Source organism: Glossina fuscipes, unplaced genomic scaffold, assembly GCF_014805625.2.
Source record: "Glossina fuscipes isolate IAEA_lab_2018 unplaced genomic scaffold, Yale_Gfus_2 27, whole genome shotgun sequence".
Lineage (NCBI taxonomy): Eukaryota > Metazoa > Arthropoda > Insecta > Diptera > Glossinidae > Glossina > Glossina fuscipes.
Genome location: NW_023998422.1, coordinates 1,075,656 through 1,098,305, shown reverse-complemented (window position 1 = coordinate 1,098,305; position 22,650 = coordinate 1,075,656). Strand labels below are relative to the sequence as shown.

The window sequence follows — 22,650 nt, the reverse complement described above, 5'->3', positions numbered from 1 at the left end:
GGGGAGCAAGGCGATAGAAGTGCACAAATTTGCTTTTATTACTTACTAAGAATGAAAAATTATAGTGAAATTATTGTATATTGAAAGTGTCACATCTGTGAAGATGCTTACTTGTGTGAATATGTATTAGTTAATGCATGTACTTATATCAAGAGTAATTGTAAACCAGACAGTTCTGCGGTCATCTTTTTAAATTCCTAAAGAATATTCTATTGCTTGAAAAATTTCGATTTCAGTTGCAAATTGAATTAAAGAGCGCGGACAATCATTCACATCTTCATTTACAATATATAAGCATGGCATGACGCAATACACATACACACATAAACAGATACATACACACGCACACACATACACACGTGCACACACGCAACCACACATTAAAGACAATACGCTGCTGAATTTTCAGCAAAGTAGAAAATAAGAAAATATTGCCTATAAAGGGATGATGAAAAAAGCTTCGAGCCAATCTTAGAACTGGTGAAGTGAAAATTGAATCTAAGCACCTTGATGAGGTCAGATCGGCAAATGGTGTGATATCAGTCTTCAACAGGCGGTTCAGTATTTAAGCATCAAAAACTATAAACACCGAACACTGACTCTGTCTGTGCCACAGTATTACTTGAAGCTGGCTACATTTAAAGTTGTCTACGTTGCGAATAGGTTTAAAAAAAATCTATAGTACAGAAATGTTACAGATGTTTAGAGATGGGCCGCATTGCAAGAAATCGCAAAGGAGAAAAGCAAGAGAATATACTAAAAGCCCGTGCTGCGCTACATACAAGGAATAAGGTATGGCGCGTAACTACCCCTTTGCTGACACAAGCTGCCCTATAAATGCCTGTGGTGATATGATTAAAATCCGATCAAGAAGATGATGCAAGTAAGCCCCAAGCGCTGCTGGATAGCACAAGAGTTGCATACATAAAATGTTACCGAACCACACCCAGTGGGGGTAGATTCGAACTGGATGAAGGACAAGATCAGACAAGGCGGCAATCTGGCAATGTGCTGAACAACCTTCTGGCATGCTACTTATGTCGTCAGACAAAGAACTTGAGAATGAAATGCTATCGGACGTATGTATATAGGTGTTATTTTCCTCCCGGTACGAGCCAAACTGGTTTTGAAGCAATTAGCTATGCGTTGTCCACAGACGGGCGGAGCAAAACGCCAGTCCTCATCCCAGGCGATTTTAATGCCTGGGCGACAGTAAACAGTAACCTCCCTTGATCCAGTAGTGCTCTGGGAAGAGACCCAGCGCACGTTTGGTAGCGATGGTCGGGGATCGGTAGTAGATGTAACCTTTGACAATAAGTAAGTATGTTCCCTTAATGGCCCCAGATGAAAATCCAGTGGGCGTGGTGGGGTAGCTTTCTATACGACCTAGCTGGTAAGTGATCATTGGTTCTTGCGTGGTCAAAGTCGAAACTAGCCCTAAGGGTAGTATTAGTAATGTTAGAGAAGACGCAGAACACGTAGACTTCGTTCTAAACATCAAAAACTACAAATGGAAATTGGGAAAGTTCCTCTTCCAGACAACCTCGTCACAAATACACGGCATGGTCGAAGAAAGTGGAAAGCGAGAGAAAGAACTATGAAACGACAAGTATCAAGGCTTGTAGATAGTGCAAACAAGGCGATCCTCTCTATGAAGACATCTCCAAGCGACGTAGGTGACATAAGTGCAGGTGATTTTTAGAGGGTTAAAGTGTCGCAATGCTACCCATGCGTGACTTTCCATGCTTGTTCATCTCAAAAGAACAACACACACAATATAAAAAAAAATCAAGACGATTTTCTGGAAACGTGTCTTCACAGTAGATGCGATAAAAGAAGACAAAGAGAGTTGTGCAACAACGAGACTGGTCCTGAAAAATACCTTTAAGACAGTTAACTGGGAGCATATATTGATTGCATTGAACGGATTACAAACACGTTCGTGCCAAATGCGAATAGTTGGCATTTTTCAATCCTAGAGGACGCTATTATATCACACATCAGAGGGTACTAAAAATACATGGCTACAACAGGTTTTCCTCAAGTGTCTCTGCCCAGTCCCTTATTTTGGATTATTTTGTATGACACAGCTTTGCTTATGGGTACGTAGAGGTGTGCTGATGACATTGCGATAGGGATCATAGCTAAGAAGTTAATCTAATCAGAACAGAAGCGATTATGGTTGTAAAAGATTCGCTCTTAGAAAATAAAGTACAACTGTGCTCGGAGAAGACAGAGGTGGAACTAACTACAAGCAGGAAAAAACCTGAGCATATCGCTTAATATCCTGACAACCAGCCAAATATCTTGGCGTTATGATAGATGTACGAATGACGTTTCCACGTTCTTATATCGACAAAGCACACGAGAAAACGAGTCGGATGCTCGCTGCTTTAAGCGGGATATCAGATATTGTCAGGCAGGGCAAAAACGAAGACTTTTATAAACGAAGGTGATGCAACGATAATGATGTATGTGGGTGTGATGTGGATAAACGGTTTACGCGGGTGTACGTATTTAAAGAACATCAATTGAATGTTCCGATTGCATGCAGAACGAGTGTATAGTGGCTTCCGCACCGTCTCGTATGAGGCTGCGGAACGATGCCATCTGAAGTGGCTGATCAGGCAAGCGACAGACACATACGATGCTTGAAAGCAATACATAAAACGCGATTTTCAGGAGAGGAAAAAGAGACAAATGTATCAGACGAGCTTGCATATTTGCAGGTATGGCAAACAGCAGATGGGCCTAGAGATTGATTCCCACTGCAAAGGAACGTGTGGAAATACAACACGTCTAGGTTGACTCTTTTTCAACGAAAACTTAGAACGGACGCCGTTGTTTTCGGCAGCATTTGCATAAGGGGCTTGATGGCGAACCATATTGCCCAAAGTGTATGGAATGAAATGACACTGCAAGGCATGTAATGTTGTAGAGGCCAATGCGAGAAAGATGACAAGTCAAGCTACAAGAGAAAGATTGACGTAGCACAATTTAATGAGGACAACCATTCATGCATTACATAACAACGTAACAGACGATTTTGACTGAGGCGTAGACAATTTTCTCGGTGCAATACCAGTACCAGTAACCCGGGGGTTTTAGTGCAATGAAAGTTCTACATCGATTTTGGCTGTTAATGATTTCCCACACTCAAAAAAGCATACACATACAATCTCCCACTTATATAAAATGAAAATAAATTCACATGCTTTAATTTATAAGAACTTGTGTAGAAAGAAAATCGGCACAAGATTTTCATTTTTTTTTTTTTTTGTTTTTGGTATACTTGCTTGTTTAAAAGAAATTATTTGTAACTAACCAGGTCGTGTTATTCGTCCCACATTAAAGCGATGAGTATAGTTGATTTTGAAATACTGTTCGACTATCGCACGTTCAGCTTTACCCTCGCCATTGACAGGTGAAAATAAATATTCCGGATCGATTTGATACTTTAATTGTTGGTATCTGCAATAAAATATATTGTCTTATTAATTGGCGTAATTGAAGTAAAATTACAGCTTGTTTAACTTGCCCGGTCATGCATAACATTGATAGCAATATAGGAACAATTATAAAATATCCTGGATATTTCGCTATAAATATGCCCAGATGGTAAAATGTTTTATTTAAAATTTTATCCACGCAAGATATGCCACAAGCCATCTGAAATAAATAGAAAGAAAAAATGTAAACAACAACAAACTTCTTTTATTTATACATGTAGATATAACGGTTGATGAAAATATTGAGCGAATTTTTGTAAATATTTGATTAAAGCTTCGGGATGACAGTAATTTCTTCCATTTCCTTTTACAATATGTGGAGATGAAAATAGAGCATATCCGACAAGGAAATAATTAAGAATTTCGGTGGATCTACATTTCTATAATGATCCATTGATGAATTCTTACCCGGAATGATGCTAATGATTGCATCAATAATTCATTCAATTTTTACATTGTATCCTCCCGAGTTTTGCGTTGAATCAAGAGAGAGATCAAAGTCTCCTAAGCATGTTTATAAAGCATTAAAGCAATTGACAAACAACGCATGCGCCATGGCTTTTTAAATTTTACAGATGCGCCAAGATTTATAAGCTTTGTCCTTGGAAAAATGTAGAGTTTAATCATAATAGTATACTCGCTCACACAAAATGAGTTCATTTTCCTTACTTTGGAAGGAATATTGTATTTTGGTGTGACAGAAACATTTATACCCTTGCTCTTGAGAGAAATGACAAGGAAAAGAAACCAAAAGGATAAATTTTGATAATCTATAATATCGTTTGCGGGTGCGGCTATAGTAGATGTGGAAAGGTCTGTCACAGTGCCAAGCCAATTATTCTTTGACTGATTTGACCCGTTTTCAATACTAAGCTATCTGGAAGGTCATGCAATATCTTTGGCGAATTGACGCCGGGTAGGCTTGCCTAAGACAGATAGACAGCCGGACTGATATGCTTCAATTGATTTGATGTTGATCAAGAATATACATATACCTAGGCATTTTGAGGTCTCTAAAGCTTTTTCTAGATGTTGTAAGCGTTTCGACAACTGAACCTTCCCAACAAGAAGCGATTTATTCCTTTGTTTCCTTTTCTTAAAGTCGATAAAAAGAAAAAATGTTCAGCTCTCTTAGCAAAGCGAACGTTTTTGTGTTTGAGCTCCCTGATTCCCAACAACAAATCAAAAATGCAGTACTGACATGACTAAAAATTAATTAAAAAACCGTTTAAGCGAAAAATCGATGGTAGAATTTCAAGTTATGCCTTATTGGCTTGTAATGCCATATTTTCTGGAATGGACGCGTAGACGTGGTCTGTAAGAAGAAATCTAAACCACGTCTTGTAAAACTGCATGTCAATCGGATGATTTGCTTTTAAAGGTATTGGCAATATTATCCTCGCTACTGTCAAAATAACGGGAAAATTCAAATTTCTTGCCTTAGTGGCTTTTTAATATAGCAAATTACTTTTATAACTCGGCGTTGGATTGGAAAATGTTAAGGTAACACTTCTTCATGGACAACAATGATCTGTCAATGGTCATTTGGAAAGCAATCACACAAACATCGATGATGCCCTTCGACGCCTTGCTTGGATACTAACAAAACATTTAGGAAAGCAAATTTTCAGAAAATAGTTGACTATTCACATTGTCTGAAAAAGCTATCTTCCAAGATGGATGGTAGCACTCGTTGTGAGCCTTGTCACAAGATTGGCTGCTGTGCTGGCACATCTTCAAAGAATGCTCTAAGAAAAAAGTTTGGCGTCATAAAGCCAGTGCAGAAAGTGAAACGTGTTTGAAGCAAATCCGTATTGACAAATATTGACTTATGTGTTTTGCATTCGACGGCTGGTAAGTTAATTTGATTGCCGCTAAAAAGTAGAGAAAGTTATTTACTTAAACTGATGATTTCAAGGTTAGTGTCAAGTGTTTTTTTTCTTTTACATCATATGTATAATAAAACGTAGACTTTATTTTTCAAAGAATGTAATTTCAATTTAATTATAATCAATTTTTCTGAAGCGAAACTAATTATTGCCCGCAGAGCGACAAAAATTTTCTAAAAATCATTTTTGTGATGAAACACTTGTACAAATAGTTTCATTTAAGTAAAATTACACTGACAATAAAATCCAAATAAAACCTTTTACAGCATTTATTGAAAGCGCTTTAAAAATAGGTCAATTGTGCTCTTCAATCTATAGCGTTTGTATCACTTATTCAATTTAGCAAATTGTTAAGCATTTCAAGTATGTTAACGGATTACTTGATCTTTAACCTTTACAGCAGCTTTACGATTTTTATATATATGCACATATATGAAACCAAGACCTTGCAATCGCCGCTATTAAATATACCATCAAGTGACGCTTACTTAGTTGTTAGTTAGTTGCTACTGTTTAAAAACATAAAAACATTTATATAAATAATAATAAGTTATAAAATATTCTGTACGTGAAACGATAATCAATAATAGAAATCGGCGTAATTTGTTACTCTTAGCCATTGAACCATGAATTTAACATTAATCTTAAAAATCATCATATGCGTGTATGCAAATGTGCTTAACATGAACGCAATATTTTATTTAATTTATATAATAATTCATATGTTGCACAGGTGCAGAAAGTTATGCAGAAATTTTACATTTAAAAAATTGTATTACAACTATGTAAAATGAAAAAACAAATATTAAAAAAAAAAAAAAAAAAAAAAAGTGAAAACTTTTGTAGTTGGGCACGGTTGCCCTTCAATGCCCACTAAAACTGCGCCTGCTATAAGAATTTAATAAAAGTTAATTTAAAAAAAAAAAAAAATTCTTATTGAGGAGAGGATTCAAAACGTGAATCAACATTGTTTAAAGTGAGTACAGTGAACATCTTTTGTTAAGGAATTTTTAATTTTTCATTTATCATATTTGGTCATAAAATATAAAAATTTATGCCTATCGTCAAAATTTTAGGCAGTAACATCATTAGCTAGCTTAGGCTTATTTTCATCATAAATATACTTGCTCTTGTTTTTGTTGTCATTTTTACTAGAACATTAAACATCGGGCAAGGCTGACAATTAAATACTCTACACCTACTCCATAAGCACAATTATGCGCTCGTTTTAATAATAATGCACCCAAAATTACACATTATTTTCATTCAAAAGTATGCTTGTCATGAAAGCCCCCATCTTGGATGCTTAAAACATCATATGACGTTATCCAAATTTAGCAAACTTAATGTCCTTTCCAAAAATGTTATTATAGAAAACTGGAAATTATTCCGTATAAAGGCTTGCTTTTCGTGATAACCCTTATAAATGTTAGCGTCTAAAAAATAGACCTATGTAATCCAAATTCCCTACTCTCAAACTATTTCTCTACTTTGCATCAATTTTCATCAGAAAACTTTATAAATTAAATCATTTTCTGAAAAGATCTTACTACCCACGATAAATATCACATAGAGTGGGGTCCAAGAATTAAACCCTTGTAGTTCAAATTTAGTCCACTTCATTTGAATATCAAATTACTACTATGAACATATTCTCAACATAAAACGTTAACAATGAAGCCTTGTTGCTTTAAACGGGTTTACATTTAAAATAGACCTACCTAGTTTAAGTTCGATAAGGTTCATTTTCTTGTCAATTTACTATTGTGAACCAATTTTCGCTATGAAATATTGAAAATGAGATCTTCTTACCATATATAGATTCAGTTTTCGTCTGACCGGTTAAATGAAAGGAGGTTCAAGAAATTGCCCAGCCGATTAAAAGTTCTTACATCAATTTACAATGCCGAAACACTACTACTGAGCCATTTTTACCGAAAAATTTTAAAAATTGCAATTTTTCCCCATATAACGACCCGAACCGTTTTCAAAAGCGTTCGTCCTAGAGCTAAAGTACGTCAAAATATATATATATATATATATAAAATTGCAACCTGCAGTTTGAACACAAATTTACATAGGCAAATATCAAACGAACGGACGTTCAACTATTTAGAAAATGAGTCTGAATCGATTAGTATAATAAGAAAGGGATCTATTTTAAGCATTTCTGGGTGTTACATACGTCCGAAATAACTTAATGTGCCACACAAGCGTTATAGGGCATAAAAAATGTATTTTCGATTCGACTTCGTCTGCTCAATCAAGTTAAAAAGTGTACTTGCGCTTGTTAGTGAATAGTGTTATTTTAAAAATCGTGTAAAAAAAGACCGTGCAACAAAGGATTTGGGTGTATATGTAATTCAGATAAAACAATTTTGTAAATTTATGAAATGCGAATTGCCCAACGCCTTTCAGCAATCGATACCCACATGTAGTTTATTATAAATATTTATAAAAAAAACTTGATTTGAAATAACAACAAATGTAAAGCAAACTGGTTATATGCTATGATACGAAAAATGTTTTATGCTCGTTAATAAATGTTTCTATTTTTTTCGTCTGAATAATCGATCGGTTCACAGAGATGATCTTGCAATGGCGATATTTAAACAATTACATTAAATGCTATTGGATCATGCCCACCTTTAAATTCAATTTGCCCTTAAACTTTCATTGGTATCGAGATTTCGAGAGTTTTCCATCAAATGGAAAATGGAAAAATTGAGCGTCACATATGAATGAAACGAGTTTGAATTGTTTTAATTTTATGACGAGTAAATGTATTTTGGATTCTTAATACAGGCCATTCACTTTTTAAGTTACAGTAATTCTCTATATAAACTAAGGTTACAGTGTTTCGCTATAAAAACTAGCTTGATTTCTAAATTCTCATCTTTGTATAGCATAGAGTACCGTTGCTTCTTTCTTATCAGCATTTTCATCTAGGAAATGCCTTTTATGTAAAACGAAGGTAAATGCAAGATAGTTACTCGTAGCAGAAATCCGTTCTAATGGGCTTAAAATGAAATTAAAAAATATACGAATTAGTTGCAAGAAAAAAATTAAAAATCTTTACTATTATCCGCCATTTTATCCATTACAGTTATCTAAGGAACAACCACCACCTGTGTGCAACACCACGTACAACTTGGGAATGATCCATTTTTTACTACATCGATCGATTTTGATTGATTTCCTGTATTTTTGATTTAGGCCCGCCTGTCCGTTTAATTTTGTGTTTAACCTGCAAGACATAAGTTTCGGGACATTGTGCATGGAAATTGATACACTTTTGCGTCCAGCCATAAGGACGAATAGCATTTAACATAAATTAGATCGAACCATTTTCAAGTTCCCTTACAATGCGAAAAAAATTGAAATTTAATACCTCACACTACTTGCGGTATAGGGGATTCTAAGTTTGCGCATACGTGCGTAACATACAGAAGGGCATAAGGTAGGAAGAGGGTTCTGAACTTGTCTGTACATCTAATGTGTGCTCATATGTTTTTAGGTTCAACCTGTAGATCGCAATTTTTGATATAATTTGATGAAATATGCACACTGGCGTGCTTTGATCCAAGGACGAGTGCTACTAAAAATCCTTTCATTGTGTAAGCAAATATCCTAGACATAACAGTTGGAAAAAATTATATATATATATATTATATATATTCTACGAAAAATTAGGCAGTTAATTACATAAAATAATATTTTTAATCCTAGCGAAGGGGACTAAGAAAAGAAGTTAGCGGCAATACTCGTTGAAGACTTTATTTATTCTTCGAAAGGGATCTGAAATTAGTTCGCCAGTGCGGTAGCTTCAAAAGAACAAACTACCTTAATACCCGGCTAGGAATATTATTAGATTCTTGCATGTTTAGAAGTGGTGATTTTGAGCCCAATGACAAAGAACGACCTGGAGGATGAAAAAAGTTCGAAGACAATGAATTGAAAGACTTATTGGATGAAAACTCAGTACAAATTTTTAAAGAACTTTCGAATAGTTCAGCAGCTAATGAAGCAACTGTTTCTAGACGTTTACATGCGATGAGAGAGATCCAAGAAAAAGATAAACGACTACCTCGCAAATTGATTGAAAGCGATTCGAACCGTTTCAACATGGCGGTTTCATTTTGGCTAAGCAGACAAAAAAGAAACAGAATTCTCTTGTTATTCCTGGCGATGAAAAGTGGTTGCTCTACGACAATCCCAAGAGCAAAAACTCATGGGAATCATCCCCATCGACACCGAAACGCAATGTTCATGGTCACGAGCTTCTACTGTGCATGTGGTGGCGTCAGCAAGACGCAGTGTATTATGAGCTGCTGCTAAAACCGAATGAAAGTGTTACTGTAGATGTTTATCGGCGTCAATTCAACAAACGATGTGCTGTTGCAAAGAAGACCAGTAGTAGCCACACGAAATGACTGAAAATGAGATCTGAGCCAAATTTGCAAAAGAATTTGGAAGTGATCTATACTTTCTAAAGGACACGCCTATACGACAACAAATTTTTATTTCGAAAATAAAAAATACCAGCCACGTCCTCTCCATAGTATAGAACTAGAAAATTTACGTCTTTGGTTTTTCTTTCGTGTTTTTTAAGGTGATAGTGCCCTCGCCTCTCTCCATAGTATAGAACTTGAAAATTTACGTCTTCGGTTTTTTTTTTGTCTCTTTTAGGACCGAATATAATTTTCTTACTTCTTAATATTTTATTTTATTTATTTGAGTTGTCATTTACACAACAACGCGTCTCAATTAGAGTATAAATGCGTTGTGCGCGAACAAATGCTACGCAGATTAATATTATCCCTATTACAGTATAAAGTATGATGCACATACAGAAATGCGGAAATATAGAAAATGTTGACTAAAGCGTGACAATGAAAAACAATAGAGCACCAGTTAACTTAGCCTTTCATTGTAATACCACGTCGGCAAGCGTTTAAACCCGCCCAGACTGGGAGTAGTTTGTAAATTCGATGAATGGTGCGTGCCATTGCTTGGTGACATATATAAAAAAACGTCTTTGAGACAATAGACTACAGTGCCTCACTTCTACAATCCTTACGCCTCCATTGCTGGTGGCGAACCTCAGTTTTTCATAAAGGCATCGACTCCATCTTGTGTAAATAATTTTATATATTGTAGTAGTACTCTCGGCTGGAGTACATTGTCAAAAGCTGCACCCAGGAATCGAAGAATGTACGCCGAGATGTAGTCTCTTGTTTTTAATCCATTTTCGTATCGAATCACGTTATTGGCAGCCACTTTCAGTGTCCGGATCGCGGCTGCCTTACAATTGGCAAATAGTTCACACCCATAAAAAAGTCCAGAAAGGAGAAAGCGTTCGGCTAACAAATACCTCAAGTCTAGTGGTGTGCTGCTGTGAGTTACCTATACGCTGCGTAGTTTGATGTATGCGTTTGCAGCAACATTACTGCCACGATTTTTCTATATTAACACTTTGGTATAGTTGTACATGGCACACACGCATGCTCACATTTTGGTTGACCAGTTAAGTGGCCACAACACTAATCCTTCGGAAATACATCTTTTAGTGATTTGGCATGTAACGTAATGTGGCATTAAAATCTACTCTGCCTGTCTAAATGTAGGACTTCAAACTTTACTGTTTTTAGGGACACGGTTAGGTGCCACTTTAGCAGGATTGGAGTCGGCAAGGGAGGGCCGCATGTGTTACTATCTATCTTCGAGGCTATCTTCGAGGAATACGGGGGGTCTCAAATTATTTTATCCCACGGACACTCTATAGACGGTTGCAATGAAGTGAAGTACACGTGCTTTATTCTCATAAGAGCAAGCGGATGGATGAAGCCTACTTAGCGAACGGCCTGATCTTACGCCCCGAACCGCTCTTTACGGTCTCCATCGATCCATGATTTAGATGAGACACTCTGAAGTTGGGTCTGACGGCCCTTAAGCCAGTTTCCTCCGAACAAAGAAAACTATTTCATTTTATTTATTGTTATTTTTTTTTTTTTTTGACAATAAAAACGTATTACATATAATAGGTGCCTATATTGAATAAAAGGGATACCTTCTGAAAAAAAAAAAAATCCTATAGTTGTCGGTTGGCCGATTGCATTATGAATATCGCTACTGCAGAGTTGCTCAACTGTTTCAGTCAATCTATACAAACCAGCCACACTTTCACCCCTTTCAATCATTCCCGAAACATTTTTCCAATGATTGTTGAAAGCAGGCTATAAGCCCCTGAAACTTACTTCGAATCTTCTTAATTCTACTAATACTGCTACTAATACTGTTGCAGGCGATTCCAATGTGTACGCCATCGAAAGGATTTTCAGTCTCTTCCAATTATACCAAAAGTCGTTCTATGGACTAACATTGCCAGCACGCTCCGATAATTCTTTAATCTCAACATTTGATTTAAAGTTATTAAGCAGCTAATATCTCCTCCTTTAATCTTTCATAATCAGCACGCGGATAATCGGACAGTTTTTGAGTAGCTGGTAGCGAATTTGGAAACTCAATATCATGTAAGGCTTATATAAAAATATTTAATGCAGCCGATATTTGATGAGTTAACCTTGAAAATTTTTCCAATGAAACTCTTTGCCTATGCCGTTGCTAATTCTGTGACGCGTGTGTAACAATTGCTCGAGATTCTGCCGGCACTGAGTCAACATTATTATCTTCTATTAGTTATGATTTTGCATTAATTTAAAATTTTTTTTTTTTTTTTTTTTTTTGCGTTGACATATATACGCGCAATGCAAATTTGTTTTAATTTTAAAAACAATAGTTATAGTAAAGAATGTGTTGGTATTTAATATACCATCAAAAAAAAAAAAAATGAATAATAATTTTTAAAATTTATTAAGTTAAAACAAAAGCAAACCATTTTATTTCAAAATTATGACGCGATTTTACAAATTATTTGTAAAATTTAAGACACGATTTTATATTGTTTAGCTTTTTCACCCTTCTCCAAAGCAAAAACTCTCTTTCTCTTTTTCTCTCTTCATTATTTTTCTCGCCTCCCTATATTCTGCAGGGTTGTATTTATAACCAATGTTACAACAGAAAGTCAAATGTTACACGCCTCCTCCATATCACAACCTGCGATCTGCCGGCTAAGTATAAGCGAATAAGCTTCATCACGGTTCACGAGAAAAATTGAACATCCTTTCAAACTTAGCGTAAGGAGTATCACAATCAACTGAATCAATCGCCTTTGAAAAGAAATAGGCTAAGAAATTGTATGTTTCCAACATCATTGCTGGACCTAATGTCATCCGTAATCTTGGTTAAAGCGGCAACACTGCTATGCTTAGCTCCGCAGCCAGGTTGACATGAATCAAATAAATCGCACTCTAAGAGTGAATTGAATTTGATTATGAATTTGTTTGCACAGTAATTCATTAAGGTAAGCAAGAATCATTATAGGCCGGTAATTATTGGTTTTTTCCGATACCAGCAATATTTTTATACGATTCCGGCTTCTAGGAAAACAACTCGTCCTAATTATTGTATTGTAATATGTCTGCGATGTACAGCGATGGCAGCAACTTGGGCCACAAAATTTTAATAAATTGGTTTAGATTACAAACATTTAATTTCACACAAAGAAAAGTCTGAACCTTTTCTTGAGTACCATAGCCAGTGTTGAAGATATATGGAAAATTGAAACTGAACAAATGAACGAGTACGAAATGTCTGAGGAGTGTCAAAATACACAGTAAACTATCAGAAAGACATAAGTTAGAAAAAGAAACGCTTTACGAGCAAACACTTCATATGAGAAAAGTTGCTACAATGGTTAGCTACAGCTGACGGACTATCGGTCGCCCAACATATAGTAAATCGATTAAGAATTATAAGCGAATATCTTATGTACGCTGCTAAAATGTTCAAAGAACTTCGAGAAAAGTATGGAATTTAGAGCAGGATAGTATGGAAAAAAAATCTGAAAAGGGCACTGTTTAACTGCGGTTCAACAGGCCATAAAAAAGAAGAACGCAAATCAGAAAACAAAACCAATTGTGGATTTGTGATCGAAGAGATATTGATGCAATCAACAGCCTGAAAAAAGCGTTAGTATATATACTCGTATAATGTCGAATATATTCAGATTGCAACTGGTGTACTTCGGGGCGCTTGTCATATGGAGAGAATAAATAGAAATACAATGGTAATTATGGCCAAACTGTCATCGTCTGAGTAATTGAAATGGTATAAATTTGTTGGACAAACTCAAAAGGCAATAAAGTCCACTTTAAATGTTTCAACAAAGTTTTCATCGTTTCAAATATTATTCGGAACACGTATGAAAATCAATATTAGCCATGGATGGTTGGAATATTTGCTCTTTAGTCTCCAGAAGTCATAATATTCGTATAAGCGATGCTACGGCAAACATTGTTAAAAAGGAAGAACTTAGGACGTTGGAGAATTAATGGCCATAAAAAGGACACAGTTTCTCACAGCGAAAGTTGGCTGAAAAGGTATTCAAGTCCATATCGAGTTGTCATAATAAAACGTATGATGTTCAAAAAGTCATAGACTTTCAATGCTCACGTAATGCTGCCACCAGATTTGATTATATGAAGTCATGGAAATCTTCTAAGGCTGAGGAAGAAGATATATTGTCATCTCTGGGACAGATAACGAGCAGAACGACTGATTGTGAAGTCTTGGTGCTTAGAAGAACAGTAGATAGCAGAGAGCTGTTAGCGAATAGTTAAACAAACGAAGTAACATTGCAGAGAAATGCAAAGTAGAAGTCAAGTTGTAAAGCCGTACAGTCGTTAAATCTTTTCACCTATTTTTATCAAGTCTTTACACTTTGTTCACCTTGAACTTAAGTTACATTCGTACAAAATCTTCAATTACAATTATAAACATACGATTATTCGTTACGTATACAAAAGATTTTTTAACAATTAATTATTTGATTGCGGGCGAGTTAAGGCTGACTTTTAAACTTAACCTGAGGCCGTCATTCAAAAATATGTACGCAAATTTTCAACTTTCTGATCTTGAGCATTTCAACAATAGCAATAACGAACAGTTTGACGTACAGACGGCTAAATGGGCACAAAATGTGATCAAGTTGGACGAACAGAAGGACATGGCTAAATCGACATAAAATGTGATCAATTTTGACGAACAGACGGACATGGCTAAATCGGCACAAAATGTGATGAAGAGTGCGTATACTTTACGAGTTGTTTGCGAACAATTCCTATATGTGGTCAACGGAAGAACATATCTACAACGTTACCATCCTTGTCTGGCGGATTACTTCATTTCAAACTCCCCGCATAGATAATCTTTCTACAAATTTTCCAAAGTATAATTTTAATTAGCGTTCGCCTACGATACCCATTCTCATGCTACGATAATGTCGTTGATAATTGCGTAAACAGGCAGTCACACTATTACAAATATTTAAAGTAATTCTATATATATATACATATATATATATATATATATGCCTTGTAGAGTCTCTTTAAAGTCCCGCTAAACGTACGAGATTAAAATATAGGTTATTTAGTTCACTTCCATAGAGATCATTCATTCTCTATTTAAAAAAGTTATTAAAAAGCAGGTAATAAATTGTGATTAGTTAACTGAAGTAGCTTGTATCTCGGATTGATAGCAAGCTTTCTTATTTTACGGGGTAATAAAATAGCAAATGGGAAAAATTAACTAAAGAAATTGCTAAGCGCATTAGCATATGGTAAAGCACTGTTTAGCATGTGTACGCTTGAAAGCACATGAATTGTTAAAAATCGTTTATGTTCTGCAAGTGAAAGGGTTTTAAACTTGTCCCGTGCCAATCTTTGCCGCCAAACTATTAAGTAACAATTAAATAATGAGTAAGCAGTTTACTGTTAAAACTGTTAAATATAACGCACAAGTATTTGATGTAAAGAGTGAATGAGTAACAGCGAGATGCACAGAGAGCGAAAGGGCGAGAGAGCAAACAAGAAGAGATCGAAACCAGTTCAATGAAAACTTTGCAAGGAAACGAAGCTAAACTTAGATATAATAAAAAGTTTAAGATATCATAAATTGCTATCTTTACATTGCACTTAGTTCATATTAAGTTAAGTCTTTTATAACCAAACGAAATAACATAATATAACGGCTTACAGTTCAGTGAGTATGTTGGTATTATGAACCATATGTTGCTCAGAGTTCATCTTTCTTAATAGTAATTTCATAAAATTTCACTGATTACAAAAGACAAATACAAGTTAAAGGGTTTTTATGTAACTACGTAATAACGTCCTTGACCCTCTTCAGTTAAATAAGACGTTAAATTAAATATTTGTTACCATCAATTCCTATATACACCGAATATATATATGTATATATATATATATAAACAGACATATATATGTACATGTGTGTTTGTATGAGAGTTTATGAAAAAATATAAATCTGTGCATACAAATATATATATATATAAAATATATACTTATGTTGTTCGTATAATACATCGAAGCAACGCGTTTAGCTTTAAATGCCCATGAACATTAACCATTTGCTACATAACTCCGCTCTCTTTCTGTTTACAATGAAAATAAAAATTAAAAAAAATGTGAGTAAAAAAAAGAAGGCTCAAAATTTCTGTATAAATATTACATATATATGTAGACGCACACATATGCAATGCAATAATGGTATAGGAAAAAAAAAACTTTCACTTTTTAAGTTATTTACACAAACAAGTAGTTTTTGCTTCATTTTCGGCCAATTACTCACTGAAATACTTTTCGGTTAATAAATATGTATATGTTTCAACTTTGTTTTGTTGTTGTTGTTTTTTTCTTTACTCCTTTCGAATTCTTCCTATTTAAAAATTTTTGTAATAATTTTTCAAAAGAAGGGGCGATTCTATACATCTACTACCACACAAGAGCTATTGACTTGCGGTTAAAAAAAAAATCAATTTTTTTCATTTCTCAATATTATTACTGTTAAGTTTACATTAGTTGAAAATGTGAGAACAATTTTTGTTTTTTTGTTTTAACGAATTTATTATAAATTATTCCAATTTAGTTGACATTGTGGTCATCCTTTTAGCGGGAGTTGTGCCAAATCATGATTTTAATATTAAACAGCTATTATCACCTTGACTATATGTGACACATGCACACATCTAAGCACATATTTGAGTTATATTTGCCGTTGAATATGAATCACTCTGTTCGTTAGTTAGTTAGTTTTTTTCTTTTTTTTTTCTTTGCTTTTTCGGTAATTTGTTCAATAAAGCTTTGGCAATAAGTCAAGAAAAAAAAACAAAATAGTACAATATACTTTCAAGTTCGTTGCTTAAGTCTTTCAGTTTTAGTTGGCTTTGAAGAGCATTTATTTATTTACTAAAGATTATCAATTTTTTTTTTTTTTTTTTTTTTTTAGGCAAACCGATCACTTTACCGCGACTTCTGAGTACTTACCACATGGGCTTAGCGATCTTTCGTAATAAAACTGGCTGTGGTAATGGTATACATTTTGATTAATCGAATATTGCGGCTTTGCTTATATTATAAGCTTGTAAAACTATTATAAGACTTGAGAATGTTGATAGGCACTACAATTACCTACAAATATCGACAAAAAGTAAAAATATCGTAATGATAATCATGTTCGCAAACATGCGATGACGATTTTCATGGAATGTCCGCTTTCGATACACTTCTTGAAATGAGTGTCCCTACGTCTTAAGTTATGTTTAAAGAGCTCATTAGAGCAATAATGCCAGTTCCGAGAATATAAGTCTCAAGTCTCTGTCAGACACTTGCGATATACTAGAATCGGTAAAGAAATCCATAGTTGCATCCAAAACAAACAATCTTATAACAGTTTCTTTAATAGAACAACGGTTTAGAGCGTTATTATCAAATGTTTTGGAACACCTAGAGGAATTAATGATCGCTAGATTTCATTTGTTAAAGGCTACGCAGAGACAAGTAAGAAAAAAAAAAAAAAACTACTGGCATTTTTTTGTACACGATCAAGTTGTGTAGGTCCAGTAAGAATGCGAAAGTCACGATTGCCCATAAAATTTTATTAAGTCGTACGTTGTGGCAGGTGTCTCGAACGTGCGAATTTGGTATGGCACGAACCACTGCCATGGTTAACGTCAACATTTTCTTTATTAGATTGAAAACGAAAAAGTGATCATCAAATATCAAAAAGATGCTATAGTAATTTATTCTGCCAATGCAATGTAGTGCCCTTCGTAAATTTGTGGGGCATAGTTTGTGCCTAAAAGTTCAATTTTTTTTTTTTTTTTTTCAGGAAAAGTTCTAATGTACGCTACCATAACCGATTCCTTCGCTTAGCTGTACAGCTGTACAGAAAAAGTGAGCGTATATGCAATAATAACTGCCTGTAGTACTACGCAAGCAGGCAACACTCGGAGCATCTTGAGATAAGCCCATCTTTTGTTACATCAACCGATTCAGAATCACTTTCCGAATCGTTCTTCTAACCGGCTTGCATTTTCCTCTGAAACTTTTTATAACATTTGACACTTTGTCGGTTCGAATCGCTTTAGCTTTTCGACCAGGAACCGGCAAACAAAAAACTGTATTAAGCGAAGTAGTGTAGAGTATTTTTTCTTTCTAAGCGTTTTTATCTCTTCCTAATTTATGTTTATATTATGTTTTTGGTTTGTGTGTCATTTTTCACTAATAGTCTTCCGACGAAGCGTAGTAAAGTAACACTATTACGGGTAATAAACATTTGATGACTGTCATCTGAAACATCGGGAATGTTCAGCCAAACTGAAAAAGCTTATAAAGCACAAGCGAGAAAACATTTATTATCGAAGAGGCACTACATTTTTTAATGACCTATAACATTTCTAATGCTACGTTTACTCATCCGATTTGATTTACTTTAATTTCAACGCTTTGCAATCATGAAAAGGGAAAATTAAAACTCTATTGTAGACCTAATTAATGCAGTTTCATAAATATCCTAAGCAAGCACCATCCTCAGTGTAACTAAGAAAACTTGTGTTTTATAATAGTTTACCTTTATCTCGCTACATTAATGAACGGCTGAATTCATTCGTTGAAACGTGTGCACATTGCTTTGAGGCTTAACGTAAACGAACTGAGCATATATTTCTGTACGCATACGTGGACACATATATACGCATATAAATATATATATATATAGTTATAGTAAATACATTGCTGACCTGATTTTAAATGTATTTTTGTTGCTATCTATTTAATAAAGTTTTGGAAGTTGTTAGACTGCAGTAGTTTTTTTACTGAATTAATTAAAGCAACTTTGAGTGAAACTACCTTTTAATTTTAGTTTTTGGTTAAAGAAAGCAACACGGCTTACATATGCCTTTAAAGCGTACTCTTCCTGTTCGCCCGCTTTTTTTTTTTTTTTATTACGTGTGCATATGCCCGGAATGGCCAAAAATGATATTTTCTCTACTTAAAATGCGGCTCCGTGTGATAGTTTGTGCGGTAAGTATGTTGCGTTTTGACAGGAAAAAGTTTTGCACCTGTGTGCGGTCACAAATGAACTGATCTCCACCCATCCTTGAACTATTCGCAGTTCATTTTAAACATAAATTCATTTTCAAATAGTTAAGCATTGATTGTTGATTGTGCGAAACCTCCATGCGAACGATTAATATGTTGAACGGCATGGCTAACGTCCTCGATGGTAAAAAAAAAAAAAACTATAATAAATAAAGCAATAATCATTACTGAATTTATTGTACAAAGGTCGCTTTAATATACTAAACTCAACCAACCTCTGGTAGTTAAAATAGCTCTCAAGTTTTCCAATCCAAACTTTAAAGCGAAAGATTAAAAATGGAAGCGTAAACCGAACAAGTTATTTCGCAGAAAAAAAAAAAACAGTAAACATACGACACTTTGAGGATTTGTTGAACATTATCTAATGCTTAGATTTCAAGGTTTTCTAATTTTCAACATTCACCACTAACGCGTGTAGGTATTTTTGTTTGGCCCCTCAAGGCCACAATTTCCAGAAAATATTAATTCAACATATTTAGCAAATTTTCAATAGCACGATTTAAAATATCAGCTGAAAATTGGAGAACCCGCTGTTTGCAGCCAAGAAACAAAGAACCAAGATCAACCTATGATAGTTATTATCCTGAAACTTTTTAAAAAACATCCCCTGAGGACTTTTAAACAAATTTAATACCGTTCACAGGGGTTAAAACCCTTTACCAAACCACTGAAGGATGACGGACATACTCAATTTGGCAAAACCTTTGCAGCGTCCAGAAGGAAACTTCGGAGACTCCGCAAGATATATGCATTTTTGTCCTGTACACGTGCATGTCCGTCTGTCCGGCTTTTCTAAACATTTTCCTGGCCCCAAAAACGGAGCGACCGGTTTCAAGTTTGGCAGAAACATTGGTTGTTTTTGCACGCATGCCAACATTGTAAATGGGGTAAATCGGTGGAAGAACACGCCCACAATACCACGTGGACTGAAAACATCTCTGTTGTCAAAAAGGACAACATTGGTACTTCGCTCATTACTTATAAACTACAACTGATAAATTAATAAAAATTTAAAGGTATATTCGATGCTATGGTGTCTGTACGAAAATCGGACGCTTCTTCCCAACATCACAGTGTATCAAGTTTTCATTCTTTTGTCAAAAGTTTTATAACGTTCAAAAGCAAGCTTCAACAACCATACAGAGTATATACATTCTTAACTAGTGGGAGTGCGCTTCAGCATATTGGTTCATTCATTTGTCCATCTGTCTGTCTGCCTGCCTAACCTTGTAAAATCTATGGTAAACATTCTTTAGTTCGCAAAAATGAAAATATCGGCTTCAAGTTTGTAAAGCAATTGGAAATCGACTTAGACCGGTCAAAAACTGAGACCACGTTTGCCAATACCCAATATAAAAGATACAAATTTCCAAATAGAAAAGTCAGCAAAAATATGGAAACTTCATTTTCTCCTTTCTCTTTAGCCTTTTTTAAGAGATGCTAAGTATTAAAGCTTCGGACAGGGCCGAATGTGAATTCCTTACTTGTTATATATTACTTTGAAAAGGTTGGGTTTTTTTTCTTGCTTATTATATAATGTTAGATATGATGAAGGTTTTCGTGAATGCGACTCATCATCTTTTACACTTTAGAACGAATTAAAAATATACAACGAAACATGAATAAAAATAGAAAAAAAGCATTTCTGTATTTAAAAATAAAATTACGCCATTTTTTTCTTTTTTTATTCTTAATGAACAACCAACCACTCAACGATGCTTGTGAAAAAGAAGTGGGGCGAGAGAGACGAAATCTCAGAATTGAACCAGGTCACGCTGACTAAATTGTCCAGCTTCTTAACAGCTTCGCTATGCGAGGGCAAGTCAAGTCAAAATAAATGGTTTGAAAAACATTAGGAATATGTGAAGGATTTTACATAGCAAGGAGCGCTAAATAAATGAAATAGACATTTACCTTGTCTAAGAAAGACAAGTTGTGCAAGCTGTAACCAAAAAAAAATTCTTTGAATATGGCAGTCCATCTATCACCTAAGATCGACATGATACTGTGGAGCCATGAAAAGTGCTATTGACAAAATTTATTCCTCCGTGGGATGCTTTATGACAAGATATATGATTTTATTAATGAAAAGTGATAATAGTTTCCAATAAACACTATTCAAAGATATATAATATTATTATTATAATTTTTACACTAATAAAATAAATTCTTGGATTAAAAAGAAAAAAAAAAAATTGAACACTAACAACACAGGCTAACGATTCTATTTGAGAAAGTCACACTGAATATTAAGCGGAACGGATTTAATCAAGTACTACATTGTACGGATATTGCGTTCCGTAACTGGTTTCAGGATATCCATAGAATTATTACAAATGTCATACTTCGAGTAGAAGAAGACTTCTGTAAGGTCGCTGGGTCCAGTTGCAATTATATGGCTAAAGCGAATGCTCGAAAATCTTTTGATCTTGCATTTTTCAATGCTTCTCAACACTTGAGGATTAATAGAAAAGTAGTGTTAATGATAGTATTGTATGTAGATTACCTTTCATAATTGTCTCTCTAACTTTTCTTCGAAGATATTTTATCTTCTTAATGAAAAAGAATAATAGTTTCGAACAAACACTACTCAAAGATGTTTAACCTGCTTATCAAGTTGAGAAAAAATGTTTTATTTTTTATAAACTTTTCAACATTATAACAAGGACAGTAATTGTAATTAAAAAATAAAAAAATAAAAACTTTATTTTGTTTATATTATTAGTTGTAGTTGTAATCAAAAATCGAAAAAATTTAATTGTAATCCGAATGTATAGTACATAACACCAGCAACTCAGTTTGCAAATTGAAAAGTAAACCCCCAAATAAAAATATTCACTGCGATCGTCAAAAATTATTTACTTTGCATGCTTTAAAGATGTCATTTATGAAACATCATAAAGTAAATAGCCCACTATTACATAAAAGAGACTTGGTCTTTTAGAGATAGAGTCAACATTTTAACCATTTGAAAGTCATGGCATGTCATACATGGATAGATATTACGAAAATGCTTATAGTTAATCGTACTGTTACAAATGTACCAAAAAAAAAAAAATAAGAAACAGACAGAAAGACACTCTCATTATATAATTAATGAAACACAAACATATGCATAAAATTTTGTTTTAGTTTTACAGTCTAAAACTAATCAAAATGTTATTAAAGTATTAAAGAAAAATTTATAAACCAGTTAACAATTCATAGAAAACTTATGGATATTCGTACGTATAAAGCTGCATGTAATTAAATGCCTATGTAAACATATATATACGTATGTATATATATATATGCATTGACACAGATTACATAGATACGATAGTATAAGAAATAAATAATAAATGATAATAATAGCAAATAATAATAATATAAATACAATAATAATCGTACATTCGCATCGTTATGCATAATCAAATTTATTATATGATTGTTGTTGCTATTATTATTATTATTATTATTATTATTGTTATCATAGATGGATATAAGACGCACGCATATACACACCTTGAGGCATACAAATCAAAATTTATAATCCACAAACGACGAACAATTCCAAATATATTGCAGTTTAATAATTAAACTATAGAATATGTTGCTTTGCTCTTAATTTTTAATTTATGCAAATTTCTTTCCTTTTATTTTTTTTTGTATTCAATTCAATTATTTACGTCT

The 22,650-nt window shown here is 34.2% G+C and overlaps 1 protein-coding gene across 1 annotated transcript in view; it reads right to left on the bottom strand.

Moving 5' to 3' along the window:
- Positions 1–22,650, bottom strand: part of LOC119635855 (patched domain-containing protein 3) — a 28,416-nt gene extending 5,766 nt beyond the window's left edge. The window contains exons 1-3 of the mRNA XM_038030868.1: positions 22,483–22,650; positions 3,539–3,669; positions 3,326–3,471 (exon numbers count right to left, since the gene is read on the bottom strand). Coding sequence (XP_037886796.1) covers positions 3,326–3,471; positions 3,539–3,669 — 277 coding nt within the window. The 5' untranslated portion in view covers positions 22,483–22,650. The remainder of the gene's footprint in view (positions 1–3,325; positions 3,472–3,538; positions 3,670–22,482) is intronic.